This window comes from Zonotrichia albicollis, chromosome 20 (genome assembly GCF_047830755.1).
Source record: "Zonotrichia albicollis isolate bZonAlb1 chromosome 20, bZonAlb1.hap1, whole genome shotgun sequence".
NCBI lineage: Eukaryota > Metazoa > Chordata > Aves > Passeriformes > Passerellidae > Zonotrichia > Zonotrichia albicollis.
Window position 1 is genome coordinate 11,131,564 of NC_133838.1, and position 21,506 is coordinate 11,153,069.

Below are 21,506 nucleotides of genomic sequence, written 5' to 3' on the forward strand. Positions count from 1 at the left end.
GGCCCTGGCTCTTCCTCCTGTGCCAGGAACTGGGAGAACTGGGGGACACTGGGAGGAGGACAGAGGGAGGACTCTGGGGCACTTGGAGGGCACTGGGAGCACTGGGAGAGCTGGGAGGACACTGGGAGCACTGGGAGGACACTGAGAGGGCACTGGGAGGCCCTGGGAGGGCACTGGGAGGAAACTGGGAGGGCACTGGGAGCACTGGGAGGGCACTGGGAGGGCACTGGGAGCACTGGGAGAGCTGGGAGGACACTGGGAGCACTGGGAGGGCACTGGGAGGGCACTGAGAGGACACTGGGAGCACTGGGAGGCCCTAGGAGGGCACTGGGAGGAAACTGGGAGGGTACTGAGAGCACTGGGAGAGCTGGGAGGACACTGGGAGCACTGGGAGAGCACTGGGAGCACTGGGAGGGCACTGGGAGCACTGGGAACACTGGGAGAGCACTGGGAGAGCACTGGGAGCACTGGGAGCACTGGGAGGGCACTGGGAGCACTGGGAACACTGGGAGAGCACTGGGAGAGCACTGGGAGCACTGGGAGCACTGGGAGGGCACTGGGAGCACTGGGAGCACTGGGAACACTGGGAACACTGGGAGCGCTGAGAGCACTCGGAACACTGGGAGCGCTTTGCGCACCGTGGCCGCCAGAGGGCGCCGGGGCGCGGCGTGCAGCGACTTCTCCCATCCGCCAGAGGGCGCTGCAGCGCAGAGAGGGGCGCTCCTGCCGCTCCTCGCTCTGACCCCGCCCAGCCGTAGAGCGCGCCGCGGTGCCGCGCCTCGGCCGCGCTTGACGGCGGGGGCGCCGCGAAAGGCCCGTGAAGGACGGCGGCGGGCCCGAGAGAGGGGGGGCGGCGGTGTCGGGGCCGTGTCGCGACAGCAGCGCAGCCATGCCGTTCTGGGGCCTGCAGAAGCAGCTGGGCATCGATGTGGACACCTTCCTGCTGCGGCAGAGCATGCCGCAGCCGCACGGCCAGGCCGCCATCTGCCACGCCTTCGAGCGCGAGTGGGTGGAGTGCGGGCACGGGCTGGGCCAGACCCGCGCCCGGCGCGAGTGTCAGCTCGAGTACGAGGATTTCATGGAGTGCATGAAGCGCACCAAGCTGGTGGGTGAGCGGGGGGACCCCGCGGGGACAAGGGGGGGACACGGCGGGGCTGGGGATCCTGATAAAGGGAGCAGGAGGTGCGGGCTGGGGGAGCACGAAGTGATGGATCAGGCTGGGGAGGGTGCAGAGGGAAATGCTCTGGGGAGGTTTGGGGGCTCCAGCCCAGGCTGGGAGCGCTGCTTGGTCATTCCCAGCCTGAGGGGGGGTCTGGTCCTACAACAGCCCCTTCCCCCGGGCTGTGGGGGCTGCAGGAGCCCCGGGAAGCTGCGGCTGCCCCGCTCCTGGAAGAGTTCCAGCCCAGCTTGGACCTTAGTGAAAGGTGTCCCTGCCCACGGGGTGCGATTTTAGTTCCCTCCCAGCCAAACCATTCCAGTGTGGAGCTGACCTTTGTCCCTGTCCCCAGCGCTCCTCCAGCACCATCCACACCCAGGATAAAATCCTGGTCAGAAAACGCGGCTGGAAACCCAAATCTCATCAGTCCTGAAAGCCCCAAAATCTTTGAGAAGAGCCTCAAACCGGAGTGAGGAGCCCCAGGGTGGGGTTAGCGGGGGCTGCACATCTGGGGGGGCTGCCCTGGGGACCCCCTGAGACCCCCCCTGTGTCCCTGGCAGACTCAGCGGCTCCGGACCATCCTGGAGCAGCGGGACAGGATGATCAAGCAGGGGAAGTACACTCCCCCCGAGCACCACATGGGCAAGGAGGAGCCCAGGCCCTGATTGCCTCTGGAATCCCTCTTGGAAGAAAAAAGAAAAATTCCTCTTGGAAGAAAACCCCCAGAGCGCTGGGCAGGGGCCCTGCTGTGGCTGGGGGGGAGCAGCCTCAGGCTGGGCATTGCTGGGGCAGTAAATATCCCTTTGGAATGTCTCCTTGCCTGTGTCTCCTCTTTTTTTTTGGGGGGGGGGAAACACCTCATATCCCTCATTCAGGGTGGAAGTGGATGGATTTGGGATCTCTCGTGGCATTTCAGTGTGTGGGAGGCAGATTTCCTCACTGGGAGCTTTGAAATCTCATATTCCAGCAGGATCCATGGAGGCCCTGGCACAGCCCAGGGGGTTTGTCCCTCCCAAGGAGAATTTTTCCTTCCATTCCCTCAGTTTTGGATGGAGCAGGAGAGTCCTTGGAAGAGGAGATTGCTTTAATCCACGTTTTTAATACTGCTGCATCTTTGCTGGGAGATCCCTGATCTCAAATTCTCATGCTGGGATGACAGAGGGTGACCTCTGGGAGCAGGGAGGTGACACAAGGGACATTCCAGACCCCTGCTTCATGTTGGGCACAGAGGAGCCCCACAGATCCATGACTCCTGGCATTGCTGAGCCCTTGTGTTCCCTCTAATTTACATGACTCGGGAAATAATGTCCTTTTAAAATATTTTTTGCATGAATTTTTATATTTTTTTCCCGTAAATGACCCAAGACCCCATCCTGGTTGGATCCTGGCTAATTCCTGGCTGTCCTTGCAGTAACTGATGGAGAATGATAATCCTCAGGGATTCTGGTTGCTGCTTTAAATATGAAAACTCTGCTGGTGATGAGTTTGAGAGGAAAACCAGCATCAGGATATCAATGCTCCATGGATCTCAGCTGTAAAAATGGAAAAGGAGGAGCTCTGAGAAGGGAAACCCAGGGAAAATATGGAAAAAACTTCAGGTGGAAATATGGAAAAAATATGGGAACCATGTGAGGAAAAGGGAATGGCTTCAGGTGGAAAAGGGGCTGGGAAGGCTCCAGAGCTTCCATAACAAATAAGAGATGGATAAAGAGGAAAAATGGTGCTGGGGGTGGAAATTGAGCAGTGCCACGGAGCTGTTTGAGTTATTTATCCTCGTGAATTGTCCATTGGAATTATTTATCCTCAGTGAACTGTCCCAGGGGGATTTTGGGAAGGGGAATGAGGGAGGGGATGGGACTGTGGCTGGGGGATTTGGGGACCCACATGGATCACCCAGAAGCTCTGAGCTATTCCAGGAACTGATTCCTCTCCAAACCACCCTGAAACTCCCCAGGGCAATCCCTGGGTTTCAGCCATGCATGGAAATTTGGGAAGCAAAGCCAGCCAGGAGATCAAACCTTTCATGAGCCTCCACACTTGCAATCGCTCGTTATGGATGATGATTAATTATTATTATCAATTATCTTTCCCACTGGTGGAGGACTGCAGAGAAGACTTTGAGGTGGAGAATTTGCCAGTGGCATCACAACTTCCTCCCAAGCTGGATGTGAGGGCTGGTGGCACCCAGAGCAGCACAGGCCAGTGCTCCCAGGAATTTTGGGGGAAAAAACTCCTGTTTTGATTAAAAATGCTGCTTTTCCAGGGAGAGGAAGGAGAAAAACCAGGCTCAGCAAAAAGCCTGGCAGTGTGGAGAGTGACTCATCCCATGCAGATGTCAGAGGAAATATTGGGATGGATCTGAGCACTCCTGGCTCCCCAGGGCCTCTTTAGATCCCTTCAAAATCAAATTGCTCTGGCGATCACAGCCAGGAGGATCCATTTGCCTGAGTTAAAAGCTCTGTCAGGAATTTCACCCATAAAGGGAATAATCAAAGACCTGATGAAAACAATCAAATTTATGGAGAGATTAAAATAAAAACACCTTCCTGCTCTGCTGGGAGGAGACTGAGGCGAGGCTCTGGCTGAGCAGCAGGGATCGAAAATGGATCCGATGCTCCTGACAGAATTCCCCCTGGGCAAAGGGATTTGGAGCATCCTCAGCTCCACACTGTGGTTCACCACCAAGCCTGAGCAGGATCCACATCCAGCCTGTAGTAGTTCCAGATTTATATTTTGCTCTTTGCCTTTTTTGTCGCTGTTTTGGCAGGGGGTGATGCCACGTCCCAGCTGGGTGGGAGGCACCGGGGCTGGGATGGGGTGGGAGATTTCTCCATGGGGAGCTGCTTCTGCCTTGGGCAGAGCACATCCCTCTCCCCAGCCCCTCATTCCCATTTTCCTACAACTTTTAACCCCCAGGATTTGAAATTGGGGATGGGTCCCCTCCTCCTGCATCTGCCACAGCCCTGGATGTGCTGTGCATCATCTGCAGCTCCTCTCTGCCTTGGAGAGGGGGAACAAACAACTCTCAGGAGATGAATAATTTATCAAAAGTCAAGGGAAAAGGCAGATTTCAGCCCTGGGCTTGGGCAGAAGGTTTTAATGAGGGAGAGGGGAGCGTTCTTGGGGCAGAGCTGCGTTCTGGCTGATTTGCACCAGGAGACATCTCCCTGCATCCCTGTGGATGTGCACTCGGGGTCCCAGGGGTCCCCTCAGTCCTGCTGAGCAGCACAGGAGCAGGGAAATGAAATTATTTAGGGAGAACCTGCCTCCCCCTTCCTCCTAAAATAACGATTCCCTGTCTCCACGCCGGCAAAACAAGGCAGGATCCTAACCCAGATTCGAGCAGCACAAATAATCATCCGGCAGCTCCCCGGCGCTGCGAGGGATCTCGGGAAGCGCATTCCGGGTGCGAGATCCACGCGGGCTGGAACCGGCGCCGCCGTCTCCCATCCACCCGCCTCCCCCGGGATTCAGCACGGCTGGAATTGGCTGCGTTTGCTCCCGGAGCACTGGTGACACACAGGGTGACAAAGGGGTGACAAAGGCCGGAGTCACCCCCCAGCCAGCCCCGGCCCTCCACAGCCGGCCGGGCGGTGAACCCTGCGTGCTGTGCCCAGGGCGGGCGGTGCCCGGACACCAAGGCGGGCACCAAGGGGTGACCCAGGGTGTTACAGCATCCCCCCAGCGTGTGCCCGGGGCCGGGCCGGCCGTGGCCGCGCTCTCAGCGCTGCAGACACGCGGCAGAGCCGCCCAACCCGTCCGGGAGCTTTGGGAACGGCGCTGCGGCAGCGTCTGCATCTCCAGGCACTTCCCTCCTCCCAGCGCCTCTGGGGCTGCCGGCTCTGCTGGGATTGAGCCTCCCCTGCTCCTCTCTCACGGCTTTTGGGGTCCCCCATAATGATGGAACCACAGCCCCCCGAATGTGTTTATCCATCAGTGTCCAGTACCACTGACCACACTGCACAGAAAGCAGCGTCAGGGTGATGGCCCTGTCACTGTCACCATCACTGGGGTGGTGGGACTGGTGCCAGTGCACAAGCACACCCATTTCCGATGCATCCTTTACTCTGCCCTGAGTTCCCCAGCACCATTCTGGCCTGGCTGCAGCCCATGAGGGTTCCCAGGTCCCAGAACTCATTCCCAGATCCCAGAACTCATTCCCAGCCAGAGTTCATGTCTTCGAGGCCTTGCCCCTGCCTCTGTGGGGTCACCCCGCTGGTGTATCCACACCCGGGCGGGTTTTGGCCAAGCGTTTCCTCCCCATCGCTGCATCCCAGCGGGCAGGGCCGCAGGGCAACACGTGCTCCTCTCCAGCCACGTCCCCAGCCGCGTCCAGGTGTCACCACACCCCACGCCCTGTGTCCTGCACCTCGTCCCACCCCGTCGCTGCAAGCACTCAGCAAAACACACACCGGGCAAGCAGCAGTGTTGGGATGAGATCTGAAAACCGGCGGGGGAGAGATGCCCACGGGGCTCTCGGGTGCGCCGAGACCCCGGGGGGACTGGGGCGTCGGGCTTGGCCAGGCCGGCTGCGGCGCCGCGGGAGCAGCCGCGCTGGCCCGGGGCCGTGGCACGGAGCTGCCGCCGCCGCTGCTGCTCGTTGGGTGCCGCCGTCGGTGCGGGGCGGCTGGATGTGCCGTCAGCCGGAGCGGTTTAGCCTGCTTCACTCCTGCCAGGCTGCTGGGGCTGTCCTGCAGCTCCGCCACCCCTTCGGGCTGATCCTGGTGTCCCTGCCCGCGCCGCGCCTGGCGCTGGGACACGTCCGGCTGCGCCTGGGATGCCCGGCTGCCCCGCAGGTGAGGCCCTGGGCAGCTCACGGCTCTGCCAGCGCGGCCCTCCGGACCTTCCCGAGCCTGTCCCGCACCCTGCTCGTGTCCTCTTCACCCTGCTCGTGTCCCCACACCCTGCTGGTGTCCCCGCACCCTGCTCTGTCCCGCACCCTGCTCGTGTCCTCTTCACCCTGCTGGTGTCCCCTGCACCCTGCTCTGTCCCCACACCCTGCTGGTGTCCCCGCACCCTGCTGGTGTCCCTGCACCCTGCTGGTGTCCCCACACCCTGCTCGTGTCCCCAAACCCTGCTCGTGTCCCTGCACCCTGCTCTGTCCCCGCACCCTGCTGGTGTCCCCTGCATCCTGCTCGTGTCCCCCGCACCCTGCTCATGTCCTCTTCACCCTGCTCGTGTCCCCGCACCCTGCTGGTGTCCCCGCACCCTGCTGGTGTCCCCTGAACCCTGCTCATGTCCCCCGCACCCTTCTCGTGTCCCCGCACCCTGCTCGTGTCCCCCGCGCTGCGCTGCGCCTGCTGGCCCCGATCCCCGATCGATGGCCGCTCTAATTACCCTGGGCCTGGGGGGATGCGGAGGATGAGGATGGATCGGGGATGCTGGGAGGATGCCGGGGGGGCTCTGCGTGGTGCGGGGAGCTGATGGGGGGTTTGGGGGCACCCCCTGTGCAGTGGGGGCGCAGGGTGGGGAGGCAGCAGGCGTTGGGGGGCCCTGAGGAGCCCGGGCAGGTTGGAGGGCGCAGCCGGGCAGCCCCGAGGGGGTTGCCCGGGGGTGCCCGGGGTGGCGGTGCCGGTTGTGCCGGCGCAGGGGCGGGAGGCTGCCGGGACCCCCCCGCCGCTCCCCGCCGCCCGGTGGGCAGGGCCGGGCCGGGCCGGGGGAGGCGCCGCGGCGGCGGGAGCGCACGGCGGGGCCGGGAGCGGCCGGACCGGGAGCGCACGGCGGGGCCGGGCCGGCACCGGAGCGCCGCGTCCTGCCCGCGCCGAGTCGGTACCGGAGCGCCGGAGGGGGGTGAGCGGGGCCGGGGGGGGCTGCGCACCGGGGAGGGAGCGGGGAAGGGCGGCGGATGGAGCGGGGATGGAGCGGGGAAGCGCAGGGTCAGAGCGGGAGATGAGCGGGGGATGAAGCGGGAAGGGCAGGACACGGGGATGCAGCGGGGATGGAGCGCGGAAGGGCGGCGGGTGGCGATGGGAAGCACCGGGAAAACGGGGCAGCGGCCGCGGGGCTGGGCTGGAGCTGCGGGCACCGGAGGATGCCCGGGAGGAGGGGTAGGACCAGGTGGGAGCGGGAGCCGGGGGGGCCACACCGGCCCCGTGTGCCCCCGCAGAGCCGTGCCCGCTCCCCGCTGCCTCCTGCACCTGCCGCCCCCCCGGCCGTGCCGCAAACCCGGCTCCAGCCCCCGCAGCCCCCGGCCCTGCCGCTCCCCGAGCACCGCACCCCGCCCGGCCCCGCAGCCCCCCCAGCCCCACACCCGAGGGTCCCCCAAAACCGGGGCGCGGGCTGAGCCCCTCGGGGCTACCGGGGGAGCCGCTGTTTGGGGCCGCGATTCATTTTTTCGCAGCTTTTCAATGGGGGGTGAATGACTCATGGAATCCTTTCTCCGTTTCTTTCAATGTTTTTTTGGGTCTCTTTGTTCCTGTTTTGCTGATTAAATGATGGGAATAAGGAAAGGCTCGGCGTGATGGAGGCGGCTCCTGCGCCGCGGCACATCGGTTGTAGGAGTCTCAGGCATTTTTCCTGGCCGTGCTAGAGGACACAATGAGATTTATTTTAAATATGTCTCATGCAAGGTGCTTATTTGCCCAGCGTGTGTACGCGGCACAGCTCACTCCCGGCGTGCACCAGAAAGCCCTACCATCTTCCTCTGCCATGATTAATAAGATTTTTAAATCCATCCCCGTTCTCAGAGGGGAGAAACCCGCAGGTACAAAGGGCAGAGCCGAGCTGATTCTCCTTCTTGCGCTGAGCACAAAGAAATGGAGCCCAAAAGGTTGGACTTGGCTTTGTGGGAGTGAGCTCAGGGATACCAGTGTGAGCTTTGCTGGTAGAGAGGCAGCCTTGCCAGCATCGCCATCCCTTAGAACCCCAGCAAAGGGGGAAACTGAGGCAGCATCAGAACCTCCAGGAGGGCTGAGACACCCATGGTGGAGACAATCCCTTCTCCACCACCCCCGGGACCTGTGGCCCGGTGTCACACGCTGTTTGCTCCTTCTCCAGGGTGCTGCTGCCCGCGGGGACGCCCTGCCCGCCCTGCTGGCCGTGCCCTGGGCCATGTCGTCCTCCGACGAGGAGACCCTCAGCGAGCGCTCCTGCCGGAGCGAGCGATCGTGCCGGAGCGAGCGCTCCTACCGCAGCGAGCGCTCGGGCAGCCTCTCCCCCTGCCCCCCCGGGGACACCCTGCCCTGGAATTTACCCCTCCACGAGCAGAGGAAGAGGAAGAGTCAGGATTCGGTGCTGGACCCGGCCGAGAGGGCTGTCGTCAGGGTCGCAGGTAAGGCAGCGCCTTGTTGGTTCCCCCCCGGGGTTCCTGCGGTGACTGAGATGATCTTGGGGTCACCTCTGTGCCCTGCTGCTCCTCGGGGAGCCTGGGGGTGGATGGGGAGAGGAGGGGAGGGATGGATGCGGCGCTGGTGGCCGAGGAGCAGGGTGGTGGTTTGTGTCTGCCACGGCTTTGTCCTCTCCAGGCTGGCCCCGGGCGGTTCATCCCATCAGCGCTGGGGTTAAGGGATCATTGGGCACCTCCAAGTGCGGGTTGGGTGACATTAAAATGCTTCATTAAGGACTGAATGGCTCCTTGGTGGAACAATGCCCTCGGCTGAACTCCGGGGAGGAATTTGCCTGGGGAGGTTTGGGATTCCCGCCCGGCTGATGGAGCCGGGGCTTCTCCTTTGTGGTGCCCATCAGCAGCTCCATCGCTGTGGTCACTGGGACACGCTGGTGTCCCCATGCGGAGGGGACAGTGCCCCGTGTGTCCCTGTGCCTGCTGAGCCGGTCACAGCTCCAGGAAAGGAGCGGGGCTGGGAGGCAGAAACAAAGGCAGGGCTGGAGCCACCCTGGCCGAGGGCTCCTGGGGGCGGTGGGACCCTGCTCCATGGGGGAATCTGCTCGGGGTGGTGGCTCCAGGCACCAGAGATGGGGCTTGACTCGGCACTGGGGCCAAACGGCCATCGAGGGCTTTGATCTGTGTGTGCCGGGCTCTGTCCTCATCTCCCGGCGCCTTTGATCTGCTGCTGCCAGAGCAAACGGGGATTTGGGAATCAGGGCCGTGCTCAGGGACCCTGCTGAGCCCTGGCCAGGCTGCTCCTGGCTGTTGCTCCAAGAGAAACCCGGGGTTGGGTTTGAATCTCTCTGGTGGAGGTGGGCATAGGGGTGCCAAAGCCCTGAGGTGCCCGCTCTGCCCAGCCCATGCTGTGGGGACACAGACTGGGAGCACTGGGGAGCAGGGACACACCTGGCACGGGGGCAGGTGCCACCAGCTCAGGGGGGCTGTGGGGAGTTGCTCCCTGTCTCTCTCCCTGCCTGCCCCATGGCACGGGGTGCGTGGGGATCTGGCTGTGCCTCCATGCCAGCCTGGGAATCCTGGGGCTGGAAGAACCAGTTGATTCAAATGATGGCTTTTGAGAATGCACTGTCTGGGGCTGGGACAGGCAAATGTGCAGGGTGTGGCTGGGCCTGCCCCAAATCCCAAATCCCAAATCCCTGGGGCTGGGAGATGGAGGGGTATCAGGATCCTGCCGTGTTCACTGCTTCTCATAGACCTGCTCTGCCCCAAAATCCCCATCCTCCCACAGCCCAGGGATGGATTCTGCCCAGGCCCAGCCATTCCCCAGCTCCATTTCTGCCCGGGATGCCGAGTGTTTGTCATCACCCAGCTGGATCCAGCCCGTGATGAAAGGCAGGGGGATGTCACAAAATTCGGTCTCATGCAGATTGCCCATTAAAAATAACTCGGGAGGTGCAGCGAGACAGTGCTGAGCTGGGGGAAAAAAAAGAAGAGTTCGGAGACAGTTTTGTGTCACCAAGTTTGAAAATGAGCTGAAATATTGATTCAGATCCTTGCATTATTCAGTGGGAATGTCTGCGGGGCGCTGGCTGCCCCAGTGCTTCTTCGGATCCCACTGGGATCAGGTTTGGGACCAGGGATGGTGCCCTGGGGGCCCTGGCACATTCAGGGGAGGGTGATGGGGTTTGGCTTTTTGGGATCCCCAGAAAGGGGCACCAGGGTCTGGGGATGGAGCCTGGGCATCATTTGGGGTTGAGGTGGCATTTTTGTGCCACCATGGAGCTTGCAGAGATGACACAGAAGGAGTGGCACCTTTGTGGGCTTGGGGGACACAGGGATCTTGGTTTTGGGGTGACACAGAGATCTGGGGGGCTCTTCTTCCTTGCTGTCTGTGGGGTGCAGCAGTGTCTGCATCCCCTCTGGCCATGAGAGCCAAGGAAAGGAGGGCACAGCCCAGGGAGGGCTGGCCCAGGTCTCCAGGCAGCTCTGGAGCCGTTCCCTGCTTTTCTGGCACCTCCTGGGAAGGCAGCGGTGGGAGGCGAGGGGGAGCAGGACGTGGAGGGTCAGAGGGTGACCCTTGGCCCTGCCTTGCTCTGTCTCCCTCCAGGCACTTGGCAGAGGCTGAGAGAGGGCGGGGGCGGCTGCTTTTGGGGGAAAAAAAGGCTCTTTTATCCCAAATTTGCTGCTGCCAGGGCCGTGCTGGGGCGCTGCTGGGCCAGGAGGGGCCGGGGCACTCCGGGATGCCAGGGCTGAGCGGGCAGGGCTGATGGACGAGGCGTCGCTGGGGCTTTCCAAGGGCTCTTTGAAAAGGTTCCTGCGAGTCCTTTGTCACCCGGGCGCGTCACCCGCGCCGCTGGCAGAGCCGGCGCTGGCTGCGGGAGGGAGCCGGGCTCCATCCCCGGGGACACGGCAACAAACCCCCTTGTTCTCGCTGCCTTGGGAGCTGGGCGCCGGTTCCGAGCAGCGCTGCCGCTGCCCGAGGAGGAATCGCTGAGTGCCAGCTGGCCGGCACAGATTTCCCTGTCCCTGGGAACGCGTTTTTGGGTCACAGGGATGTGGCACCTCTGCAGGGCTCCGTGCCGGGGGCGGCTCCGCGGGCAGGGCTGCGGCCCTGGGGCCGTTCCCGGGGGCATTCTCGGGCCGTTCCCGGGGCATTCTCCGGCCATTCCCGGGGCATTCTCCGGCCGTTCCCCGGGGATGCTCGGGCCATTCCCGGGGGATTCTCCGGCCATTCTCGCACTGTTCCCGGGGCATTCTCCGGCCATTCCCGGGGCATTCTCCGGCCATTCCCGGGGGATTCTCCGGCCGTTCCCGGGGCATTCCCCCCGAGGATCCGTGCCTGGCACCGCCGGGCACAAAGGCCCTGCCACGAGGTCGCTGCCATCGAAACCCTCCTTCCTCCCCACGGAGGCAGCCGGGCACTGGCGCTCTGTGCCACGTTAATTACTTTTCCTAATTAAGGCGCCAAGCTGAAAGGGAGGTGCCTCCAAAATCAGGATAAGGGGGGTGATTTGTGTAACCCCACCCCAGGGCCGGGAGCTGCGGGGGGAGGAGGAGGAGGAAGATGGAGGTGCTGCCCCTGGTCCTTCTTCATTCTCTGGAGGGATTTGGGGCGCGGCCCTCCCACCCTGAGGGGGCTCGAAGGTCCCTGGGTGACGGTGGGGACACACAGGGTGTCTGTCTGAGCGGGATGGGGCTTTTCTCGTTGCCATGGTTACCCAGCCGGGCCCTCCAGTTGCCATGGGAACGGCGCATCGGGGTGAAAAAGCAACATCTCGAGATGGCCAAAAAAGGGCCGGGATTTGCCCCAGTGCGGGGGGCTGGGTCTGGTGGGGGTCATGGTGAGGGGGTGTCCTGTGGGCTCAACGGGGCTGGGGGGACTGGGTTGTCCCCTGGCCTGGGGACAGCCACCCTCGTGCCCTCCTCTTTCCACGGGAGGTTTTGCTCCATCAGCTCAGCTGGGATTTGGGGGGCTGAGTGGGGTTTCTGTGGGTATGGGAGTGCCAGGCAGGTTTGGCCCTGAAACCCCATTTCCCAGTGGGGTTTGGCTCTGCCCCACTGCTCCCCTTGGTGGGGCCTTTCCATCCCCTCCAAGGTCCCCCAGCTGATTCTCAGGGCCTCCTTTTTCCTGCCCATCCCGCGCCAGGTGATGCTGAGGGGTCCCCAGGCAGTGCAAGGTGTCACCCCTGGTGTCAGGCTCACTGCCACCCCTCTGTGTCACCCTCTGGTGCCACTGTCTGTGCCAGCCACCCTCCTGTGTTGTCCCCAGTGTCACTCCCTGGTGACGTTCTCGGTATCACCTCCAGTATCACTCCCATTGTCACCCCCCTGTGTCACACACAGTGTCACCACACCCCTGGTGTCGTTCCTGGTATCACGGCCATTGTCACCCCCAGTGTCACCCCCACTATAATCCCCAGTGTTACTCCGATGTCACCTTCATGTCACCCCAGTATAATCCCCGATGTCACCCCGATGTCACCCCCAGTATAATCCCCGATGTCACCCCCGGTGTCACCCCGGTGTCACCCCCGTTGTCCCCTCCCGATCCTACCCCGAGTGGCCGCCAGGGGTCGCGGCGGGCCCGGGGCGAGCTCCAGGAGGCGGGGCCTATCAGGGGTGTGGCTTCAATAGGGGTGGAGCAAATAGAATCAGATGGGCGGAGACTTTAGACGGGCGTGGTTATAATAATTTATGTCTCGGGGGCGTGCCCAGGGGCGCGTCCCCACCCGTGGCAGCGTCCCCATCCACGGCAGTGTCCCCTCCCGTGGCAGTGTCCCCATTCACCCATCCCGGTTACCGGGCCGGTGTGGGGGGGTCCTGGGAGCCGCGAGCGGGTCTGGGGGCGTGTCCCTCTCGGTGGGCACCACCCAAGGGCGTGTCCCCCCGGTGGGCGAGTCGCGGGAGGGGTCCCGGTGCCGAGGGGCGGCTCCCGGGGCGACTCTCGGTGGCGATGGGCGGGTCCCGGTGCTGATGGGCGTGTCCAGGGGCGGGTCCCGGTACCCAGGGGCGTGTTCCGGTGCCGAGGGGCGTGTCCAGGGGCGGGTCCCGGTACCCAGGGGCGTGTCCCGGTGACGATGGGCGGGTCCAGGGGCGTGTCCCGGTGCCCAGGGGCGTGTCTCGGGGCGGGTCCCGGTGCTGATGGGCGTGTCTCGGGGCGGGTCCCGATGCCCAGGGGCGGGTCCCGGGGGCGGGTCTCGGTGCTGATGGGCGTGTCCCGGTGACGATGGGCGTGTCCAGGGGCGGGTCCCGGTGCCCAGGGGCGGGTCCCGGTGCCGGGCGCGGCGCGGCGGAAGCGGCCCCGGCACAGACGGGCCCTGGCCGCGCCGCCGGCAGCTGCGCCCAGCGCGGGCACAAAGGCCGCCATGGCCGGCTACGTGCCGGGGCTGCTCCCGGCCAACCGCAGCCAGGAGAAGGAGTTCGTGCAGGCCTACGAGGACGTGCTGGAGCGATACAAAGGTACCGAGCCCGCCGGGCCGCGCCGCCGGGCCTGGAGCGCGCCGGGGCCGCCCCGCGGGGCTCAACCGGCGCCTTCCCGGAGCCTCCCCGGTGTTTTCCCGGAGCCTTCCTGGTGTTTTCCGGTTGTTTTCTTGTTGTTTCCCCGGTCTTTTCTCGGTTTTCCGGGCTGGATGCTCGGGGGCAGCATCCTCGGGTTGCGCTTGGGGTGCCCCGCTCCGGTGTCCCCAGCTTGGGGACATTGTCTGAGCGTCCCAGGTGTCTCCAGCGTGGGGTGTCCATCGTTCCCCCGTGGGCTCTGTGCGGGAGCTCCGCGTTCCCGTGGGTTCTTTGCGGGAGCTCCATCCCCGCGTGGGTCTCCCGGGTGCCGCCGCTCCTGCGTGGGCTGCCCGCGGGCTCAGCATCCCTGCGTGGGGTGCCTGAAGGATGAGCGACGCTGCTGTCGCCAGCGTGGGGTGTCCGTGGGCTCTGCGTGATCCCCCCACCTCCCCTGGGTGCCTTTCGCTGAGTTTTGGGGTCCCCGTCTTCCCTTCCAGCATCCCAGCCGGGCACCCCGAGCAGCACGGCATCCTTCATCCCTGGTGCCACCAGCGATGTGGGGACCCCTCGGTGTCCCTCGCCCGCGGTGCCACCAGGGATTTGGGGACCCCTCGGTGTCCCCACGGTCCCTCCCGGAGGGGGATGCGGGCCCCAGGTGCTGCCGGTGCCGGTACCGGCAGTGATTGTGCAGTTTTGATGGCAGCCGCTCGTCCCCGGCAGCTGTGTGTGCGTTCCCATTCTTCTGCTTGTTATTATTATTTTCTTTTCCCTCCTCCTCCTCCCCGCTGCAGCGCTCGGCTTGCCCAGATTCCAGCCCCACAGGGCTCCCAGTGCTCCAGTTTATGAGTTTAACAGCCAAGCCTCTCTAAAATGCTGAGAGGAGCCAGTGCCTGTTTCCTTTTCCTCTTTTTTTTCCTGTGGAAAAAGGGCAATAATGGATTCCCTGGCTCCCTGATTCAGGGGGTGCCACTCCAACACCCCAGAGGTGGGAGACACACACAGCCTCCGCAGGGAGCAGGGGGTGAAACCTCCTCAGGTGCCTTGGAAAGGCACTGGAAACGTGACTTGGGCTCGTCCAAGAACTTGACAAACTTTTTTTTATTAATCAAAAGATGCTTTGATGTAGTTGGGTTCAGCGTGGAGACGCCGGCGTGGAAGGAGCTGCTGTTTACATCGGGTTTGCTTTGTTCCAGAAAAAAATGGAAATTCCAGGGCCTGTAATGTACTTGGTGGAGCTGGAGCACTCCTGGCACCTGGGCTCCCCTTGCCCACTCCCTGCTCTGGCTGTTGGGTCCTTCTGGGAAGGAGTTTTGTAGAGAATTCCTGATTTTTGCACTGGGATATGGTAGAAAGCTGGATAACTTGGAAATACCCTGCTGGGTGTTGTCAGAGCTTGTTTGTGGTGTAGGGGAAATGAGTTTGTTTATACTCCATAAAAGCTTTTCTTTGCTTTTGACCCATTTCCCAGCTCCCCCACCCCTCCTGGGGCATCCCACCAGCGCTGCAAGGGCCGAGTGGGAGCCTCAGTTTGGGTTGTTTGGGTTTGAATTGGTGGATATGTTGTCTCTTCCCTGTTATTCCTCTAAACCGTTTGGTTTTTCCTGTCCTGAACAAGTTTTCCCCTGGCTCATCCCCTCCCCCTCTTAATCCTGCAAAAAAAAAAGGAGTTTTCACTGAAATGTGACTGCTGAGCGAGGAGACCTGTGGTGTTCTTGTGGTGCCACATCCAGGACCTGGCACTGGCGGCAAGGAGGGCAAGGAGGACACTTGGCACTGCCAGAGCCAGGATTGCAAATGCATTTCTCTCAGCCAGCACCACTAAACACCCTAAAAAAACCCCAATTTGAGCAGCGAGGCCTCTGCTGTCGAGCGAGCTGGGACAGGTCTGGAGGGAAGCAGAGCAGCAGCACGTGAAGGATCCCAGAGCAGGCTGTGAGTCCTGAATTTCCCTGGTGAGCAGGAGTGAAGCAGCTGGCAGATCTGGCAGATCCCCGTGATTCCTTTCTTTCTAAGAACACCCACCCTCGGCAGCGGGGCGCGGGAGCTGCCGCAGCGCTGCAGCACCGGGGCTCTGCTCCCATCCCCTGGGGGAGGACATTGCCATCAGCGCTGCAGGGACACCCACCCGCTGTGCCCTGCCTCTGAGGGGGTGGCTGCAAGCAGAGGATGGGGCTAAAAGTGGCCGTTTTGGGGGTGGTGGTGATTGGTGATGTCTCAGCGTTTCGTTACTGTCGCGTCTGGAGGAGAAAACCCCACGCCTGCAGTTTGGAGGTGCCCAGTGCCACCACCGTCACCTGTGTGGCACAGCTGGAAGCCAGCAGGCCAGCTCCCTGTGGGGATCCAGCCTCTCTTGCCTCATCCCTGGATCACAGAGCCGTGGCACATGCTGGGACCTGCTGTGGAACCCAGTGGGAATGATGGAATCGGCACGGGGGTGATGCTGCTGGTGGAGCTTTGGACACCTCTCTGTGGTGACTCTGTCACCCTGAGCAAAGCCCAGCAGCTGAGGACTCCTCTCCATTCCCCTGGCTGCCTCCTGTCGTGTTTTGGGGGTGTTTTCCTCCCTTGCAAGATCAGATGTGGAAATCACAGCCCCGTGCTGAGCAGCCCCCGGCAGCTCAAGGGTGCCGGCGGCTCTGCCAAGCTCAGAACACAGGTCATGCTTCCCCTGCTGTAAACATTAACTAATCAATCCTGCTGAAATCCTTTCTTTCTCGTAATTCACTGGGGTTTTTTTTTGGGATTGGGGGTAGAAAACCTGGAGCTGTGGCACCTCCAAAGCTTTTCCCTGCTCCTGGTGCTGTCTCTGCCCTGCTCCAGGGTGCCCAGCACGTGGCCTGGCTTGTTTGGACTGGGACAGCACAGGGTGGTTTGTCACCTTGGTTGAGTGCACTGCCTTCAGTTAGGGAGGGAACAGCCTCCCAAGGGCTGGAGGAGACCCTGGGGTGGTGGGAGAGGTGGGGAATCCTTGTATAAATCAACCAGGACTGATTCCAGGTGGGACTGGAGCCTTGCGGGTGGTGGGTGGCATTCCTGGCCTTCATCTCTGAAGAATCTCCTTTTTTCCCACTTGTGGCTGGTGTTGTGCCACAACAAATGCACCTGGAGGTGTCTGTGTGAGGCCTTGTTCCTTGAGCCAAGCAGCTCTCCCAGCATGCAGCCACCTCCTGATGCAGGGCATTGCTGGGAGATCCATCCCACCAGGACAAACCTCACTCCTGGCTGGTGCTGAGTGGGCTGCACGAGGCCTCTGTGGCCTCTGAGATCACTGCTGGCATGGTGGTGACTCCTCACTGGGGGAGAGGAAGCCCTTCTTCCTCTTCATCCCTGGGGAGCAGGGCTGGCCAAGTTCCACTTTTGGACTGGAGAGTCCCTGGCTGGAGCAGTGTCGGGGGAAGCTGGGGTTTTCCATCACTGGGTGAATAACCCTGATTTTGGGAGGGTTTATTGGGTGTCATTTGACTCTCTGGCATGAGGAGAGGCAGAAGGGGGGTCAGGAAGGTGGGGCAGCCGTGGGTGTGTGAGGTGGAGCCCCAGCACTGGGTGCTGGGGTTGTGCTTGGTTTGTTTTGGCCAGCAGGGAAACGGGGCTGGTGGCGTTGCAGGTGACAGGATCCACCTGGCCTGGCTGGCTCTCTGCATGCAGCCACCCCCCATGCCAAGGCCCAGAGGTGCCCCCCAGGCTGGCATTGCCAGGCCATGTGTGCTGCCAGCATCCCCGGGATCAGTGAAACCATGGCTGGCACTGTCCTGGTGCCCTGCTGATGACCCAGAACGGCGGCTGAGCCCTTCTCCCCCGGCTCCTGCAGCTCTTGGCTGCTTCTCCTCCTTCCCACGTGTGTGAGAAGATCCCCAGGGCGGGCAGGGGGTGGCTGAGCCTCGCTGGCCTCACCCGGGGTGGCACCAGGATGTGCTGCAAGGCTTTGATCTGCTCTCAGCAGCTTTGGAAGGGGCTGGGGCTGCTCCCTGCCTGCTCTGCTCAGCTCTGCATTCCCGTGGAGCCTTTTCCTTCCTGGCTCATGCTCCGGGGCGAGACTGGAGTCTTTGACCTCCGTCTGCTGGGTCTGAGCCAACCTCCTTTGCAGGCCTGTGTCAGCTAAGTTTAGACTGCTCTGGACATACCGTGGCTGATGCCAGTGGCAAGGAACCTCCCGGAGGGAAGTAAAACAAGAGGTTTTATTTAAATTTCAAGTGTCTTAACACCATTGTTTGAATACTCGGTTGATAAGTGCCTTTTTTATGGGTCTGAAATGGGTAAATCCAGGCTGAGGGTGCTGTAGGTTCCAGTTCCTCCTGTCTTTCTGCTGTGCTGGAGCTCGGGGTGGGCAAAAAGAAGCTGGGATCTGTGCTGGGATCTCTGGATCCAGCTCCACCCCAGAGTGAAGTAAAACAAGAGGTTTTATTTAAATTTCAAGTGTCTTAACACCATTTTTTAAATACCTGGCCTTTTTTTATGGGTCTGAAATGGATAAATCCAGGCTGAGGGTGCTGCAGGTTCCAGTTCCTCCTGTCTTCCTGAAAGAACAGGCTGTGCTGGAGCTCGGGGTGGGCAAAAAGGAGCTGCTCCATGCTGGATTTTTGGATGCAGCTCCATCCTGCTGCCCAAAGGGGCTGTGAGCCCTGCCTGGAGCATGTGCCTGGTTCCTGCACGGGGCAGTGTTTCTCTGCCGGCTGCAGCAGGAGGATGCTCAGAGCAGCTGGGAAGCAGCACAGAGAAGCCCTGGAAGGGACCCCACAATAATCCAACCCTTCCCAGCAGTGCTGTGGCCGGATCTTAGCAACACCAGGTGAGTGTTGCAGGCGGGTGAGGCAATGCTGCCCTGGGGAGAGGCACACCTGGGGACACAGCCCTGATATAGCTGGGGCTGGTCAGCCCTGCTGTGCCCCCCGGCAGTGGGTGAGCCCTCGCAGGGCCATGGGCAGGAGCAGCAAACCCTGATTGCTCACACACCTTTCCCATCCCATCCCATCCCATCCCATCCCATCCCATCCCATCCCATCCCATCCCATCCCATCCCGTGGGGTGGGAACCAGCAGAGCCGGTGCTGGGAGGTGCAGGCAGGGAGCTGCTCTGCCCAGCACACCCCTGATCCCTGCTGGATGCTGTCCTGGAGAGCTGCCTTTCCTTCCTGACACTCTTTCTCCCAGGAGATTCCAGATTTAATCTCTCAGCACTGTCCTGACTGGGAGGTTTGGGGGGGGGGGTTTAAACGCCCTCCAGCTTGGAGAGGGAAACTGCCAAGGAAATTCCCTGCTGGTGTTAATGAGCTGGGAAGTTTTGCTTCCAAGCTCTTGTGGTGGGGTTTTGTGTGTCTGGATGGATCTCACCCGTGGGGTTTTGTGTGTCTGGATGGATCTCACCTGGCTGGGGAGGGGGATCCTCCATCCTCAGCTTCCCACAGGGATGTGTGGTGGAGCAGGGGGCTGAGTGATCAGATTTGGTGTGGGTTTGGCCCCGGACAGGATAAAATGGGATGTGATCTGTGTGTGCTGCTCCTGGGTCAGATAAGCCCTGCTGGATGCTGTCCTGGAGAGCTGCCTTCCCTTCCAGACTCTTTTTCTCCCAGGAAATTCCAGATTAAATCTCTCAGCTCTGTCCTGACTGGGAGGTCTGGGGGGGTTCAAACAGCTTCCAGCTTGGAGAGGGAAACTGCCAAGGAAATTCCATGAATGGAGGATGCTGGTGTTAATGAGCTGGGAAGTTTCACTTCCAAGCCCTTGTGGTGGGGTTTTGTGTGTCTGGATGGATCTCACCCGTGGGGTTTTGTGTGTCTGGATGGATCTCACCCGGCTGGGGGGCCCGGGATGGGGAATCCTCGAGCCACAGGGATGTGTGATGGGGTGGGAGGCTGAGTGATCAGGTTTGGTGTGGGTTTGGCCGTGGACAGGATAAAATGAGTGCTGGGATGTGATCTGTGTGTCCTGCTCCTGGGTCAGATAAGCCCAGGGATTCCTGGAACAGGGGGAAGTGGGAGGGGGGTGTTTTGGATGGTTTGGGAGATTTGGGGTGAGAAGCAGGATGCTGATCCCAGCAGGACGGGCTGCAGCCCCTGTGGCTCTCAGAGCCCAGCCTGGCTCTGTGGCTGCCAGCAGAGGTGGGACAGGTCTGGCTGCAGGGCCTGTGCTGGTCCCTGCAGTGTCCCTTTGTCACCCAGTGTTTATCAGCGCTCTGAGCCAGCGAGCTCCGGGCGCTGGGAGGCCACAATTGTGTTTATTTTGTTGTTTTCCTGTGCGTGACAAGGCTGCATTTCCATTTTTCATTTCCTGTCGAGCCCTGTTTCCCTCTGCTGAGTCCCAGCGTGCCCTGCCTGCCCTCCCCTGCTCAGATGAACATTTTTCTTTAATGATGCTGGGGAAGCTTTTCCAGCCTCCCACAGGTGATGAGTGCTGTGTTTTGCACATCTGCAGCATCTGCGTGGGCTGTGTTCTCTCCCAGCTTCTGTTTTGCCCACCTTGAGTTCTGCTGGGAGCCTTTTCCCCCTTCTCAAACCCTGCTGGGACCCCTGCCCAGGTTGGGGGTGTAATGCTGGCATGGCTGGGATTGCAAACAGCTCCTTCTCCAAATCTCTTGCTCTGCCCTTGCACCTCAATCCTGCCCAGCCCTGAAGCTGTGCCTTGATCCCAGTGGGATTTTTGTGTCCTATCAGGCCTCACCAAACTCCTCTTGCTTTTTATTAATCCTTATTCAGGTCCGTTGTGGCCCTACAGAAATGCTTTGGCCAGCAGCTTATTTTTCCCTGCAGGAAACTGTATACAAGGCTGGGAGATTCCAGCTGACCTTGGGGCACTTTTGCTCTTGGTAAATCCTGTGGGAGCGACTCCTTTCCATGCAGGGTGGGGTCTGGAGGGCTTCCCACCCTGGTGTCCCCGCTAATGAGTGTTAATTAGTGCCCTCCCTGTGCTTCAGGCGTGCTCAGTGATGTTGGGGACAGCTGGTGTGGCCCTGTGACCCTCACTGGGGGCTCGCCAGGGCTGTCCCAAAATAAATCCACCCCAGATGTGTCCAGGATCCATTCCTGGCTCTGGCAGCACCCTTGGCATGGCTGGAACAGCCCCATCCCCTTTCCTGGGGTGTCCCAGCATCCCCCCAGCTCTGGGGTGGCAGCACTGGGGACATTCAGGGGTGGCACAGTGCAGGCGCCTCCAGACTCTGCTGCCTGTGGTATATTGGGGATATTCTATCCTGCTGCCTGTGGGATATTTGGGATGTTCCATCCTGGCTGGCTGTTTTTTGGGATGTCCCAGCATCCCCCCAGCTCTGGGGTGACAGCGCTGGGGACATCCAGGGGTGGCACAGGAGGTTTCAGTGCAGGTTTTAGTGCAGGTTTCAGTGCAGGCGCCTCCAGACGCTGCTGCCTGTGGGATATTGGGGATATTCCATCCTGGTCCCCGGGGGATATTTGGGATATTCCATCCTGTCTGGCTGTTTGGGATGTCCCATCATCCCCCCAGCTCTGGGGTGACAGCGCTGGGGACATCCAGGGGTGGCACAGGAGGTTTCAGTGCAGGTTTTAGTGCAGGTTTCAGTGCAGGCGCCTCCAGACGCTGCTGCCTGTGGGATATTGGGGATATTCCATCCTGCTCCCCGGGGGATATTTGGGATATTCCATCCTGCTCCCCGGGGGATATTTGGGATATTCCATCCCCGGGGGATATTTGGGATATTCCATCTTGCTGCCTGTGGAATATTGGGGATATTCCATCCTGCTCCCCGTGGGATATTTGGGATATTCCATCCCCGGGGGATATTTGGGATATTCGGGATATTCCATCCCGGCCCCGGCTGTTTTTTGGGATGCTTCTCGTTCCTGCAGTTGCTGTGCTGGGAGATCTGGGATTCCTGGATGTTTCAGGAGCTGGGGGGGGGCTCCCATGACTCTCCCCCGCTCTGGAGCCAGCTGGAGGATCCTCCCTCCTCATCCTCCCTCCTGCAGGAATTCCTGGCGTTCCCGGCAGAGGGGAGAGGAGCTGGGATGCCTGGGGATGGGATCTGGTGGCGTCAGAGCCGCTTCCCATTAACCCCTTCAGGGCTGGAGGAGGGGAGTGTCCTTCTCCCCATCAGGGCGGGGTTTGG

At 61.4% G+C, this 21,506-nt stretch overlaps 2 protein-coding genes and 1 long non-coding RNA gene across 10 annotated transcripts in view; 2 read left to right on the forward strand and 1 right to left on the reverse strand.

Moving 5' to 3' along the window:
* The first annotated feature begins 748 nt into the window (after positions 1–748).
* NDUFS5 (NADH:ubiquinone oxidoreductase subunit S5) lies at positions 749–1,969 on the forward strand. Its single transcript, XM_074555622.1, has 2 exons — positions 749–1,105; positions 1,717–1,969. The coding sequence occupies exons 1-2, from the start codon at positions 890–892 to the stop codon at positions 1,819–1,821; spliced, it is 321 nt and encodes a 106-aa protein (XP_074411723.1). The 5' UTR covers positions 749–889; the 3' UTR covers positions 1,822–1,969.
* Positions 1,970–6,788: 4,819 nt separating this feature from the next.
* The window catches only part of MACF1 (microtubule actin crosslinking factor 1), a 155,071-nt gene continuing 140,353 nt past the window's right edge, over positions 6,789–21,506 (forward strand). For 4 of the 8 annotated variants that reach the window (XM_074555820.1, XM_074555821.1, XM_074555831.1 and 1 more), the window contains exons 1-2: positions 6,789–6,946; positions 8,153–8,426. In XM_074555820.1, coding sequence (XP_074411921.1) covers positions 8,207–8,426 — 220 coding nt within the window. In that variant the 5' untranslated portion in view covers positions 6,789–6,946; positions 8,153–8,206. Of the gene's footprint in view, positions 6,947–8,152; positions 8,427–13,216; positions 13,398–21,506 lie in introns of those variants that run through there. The other 4 variants (XM_074555829.1, XM_074555832.1, XM_074555833.1 and 1 more) reach the window with 2 other exon arrangements.
* Positions 7,498–8,803, reverse strand: LOC141731324 (uncharacterized). The gene is made up of 2 exons (XR_012583359.1): positions 8,349–8,803; positions 7,498–7,681 (listed from the first exon to the last, which is right to left on the reverse strand). It is a non-coding gene; the product is annotated as an uncharacterized LOC141731324 (long non-coding RNA).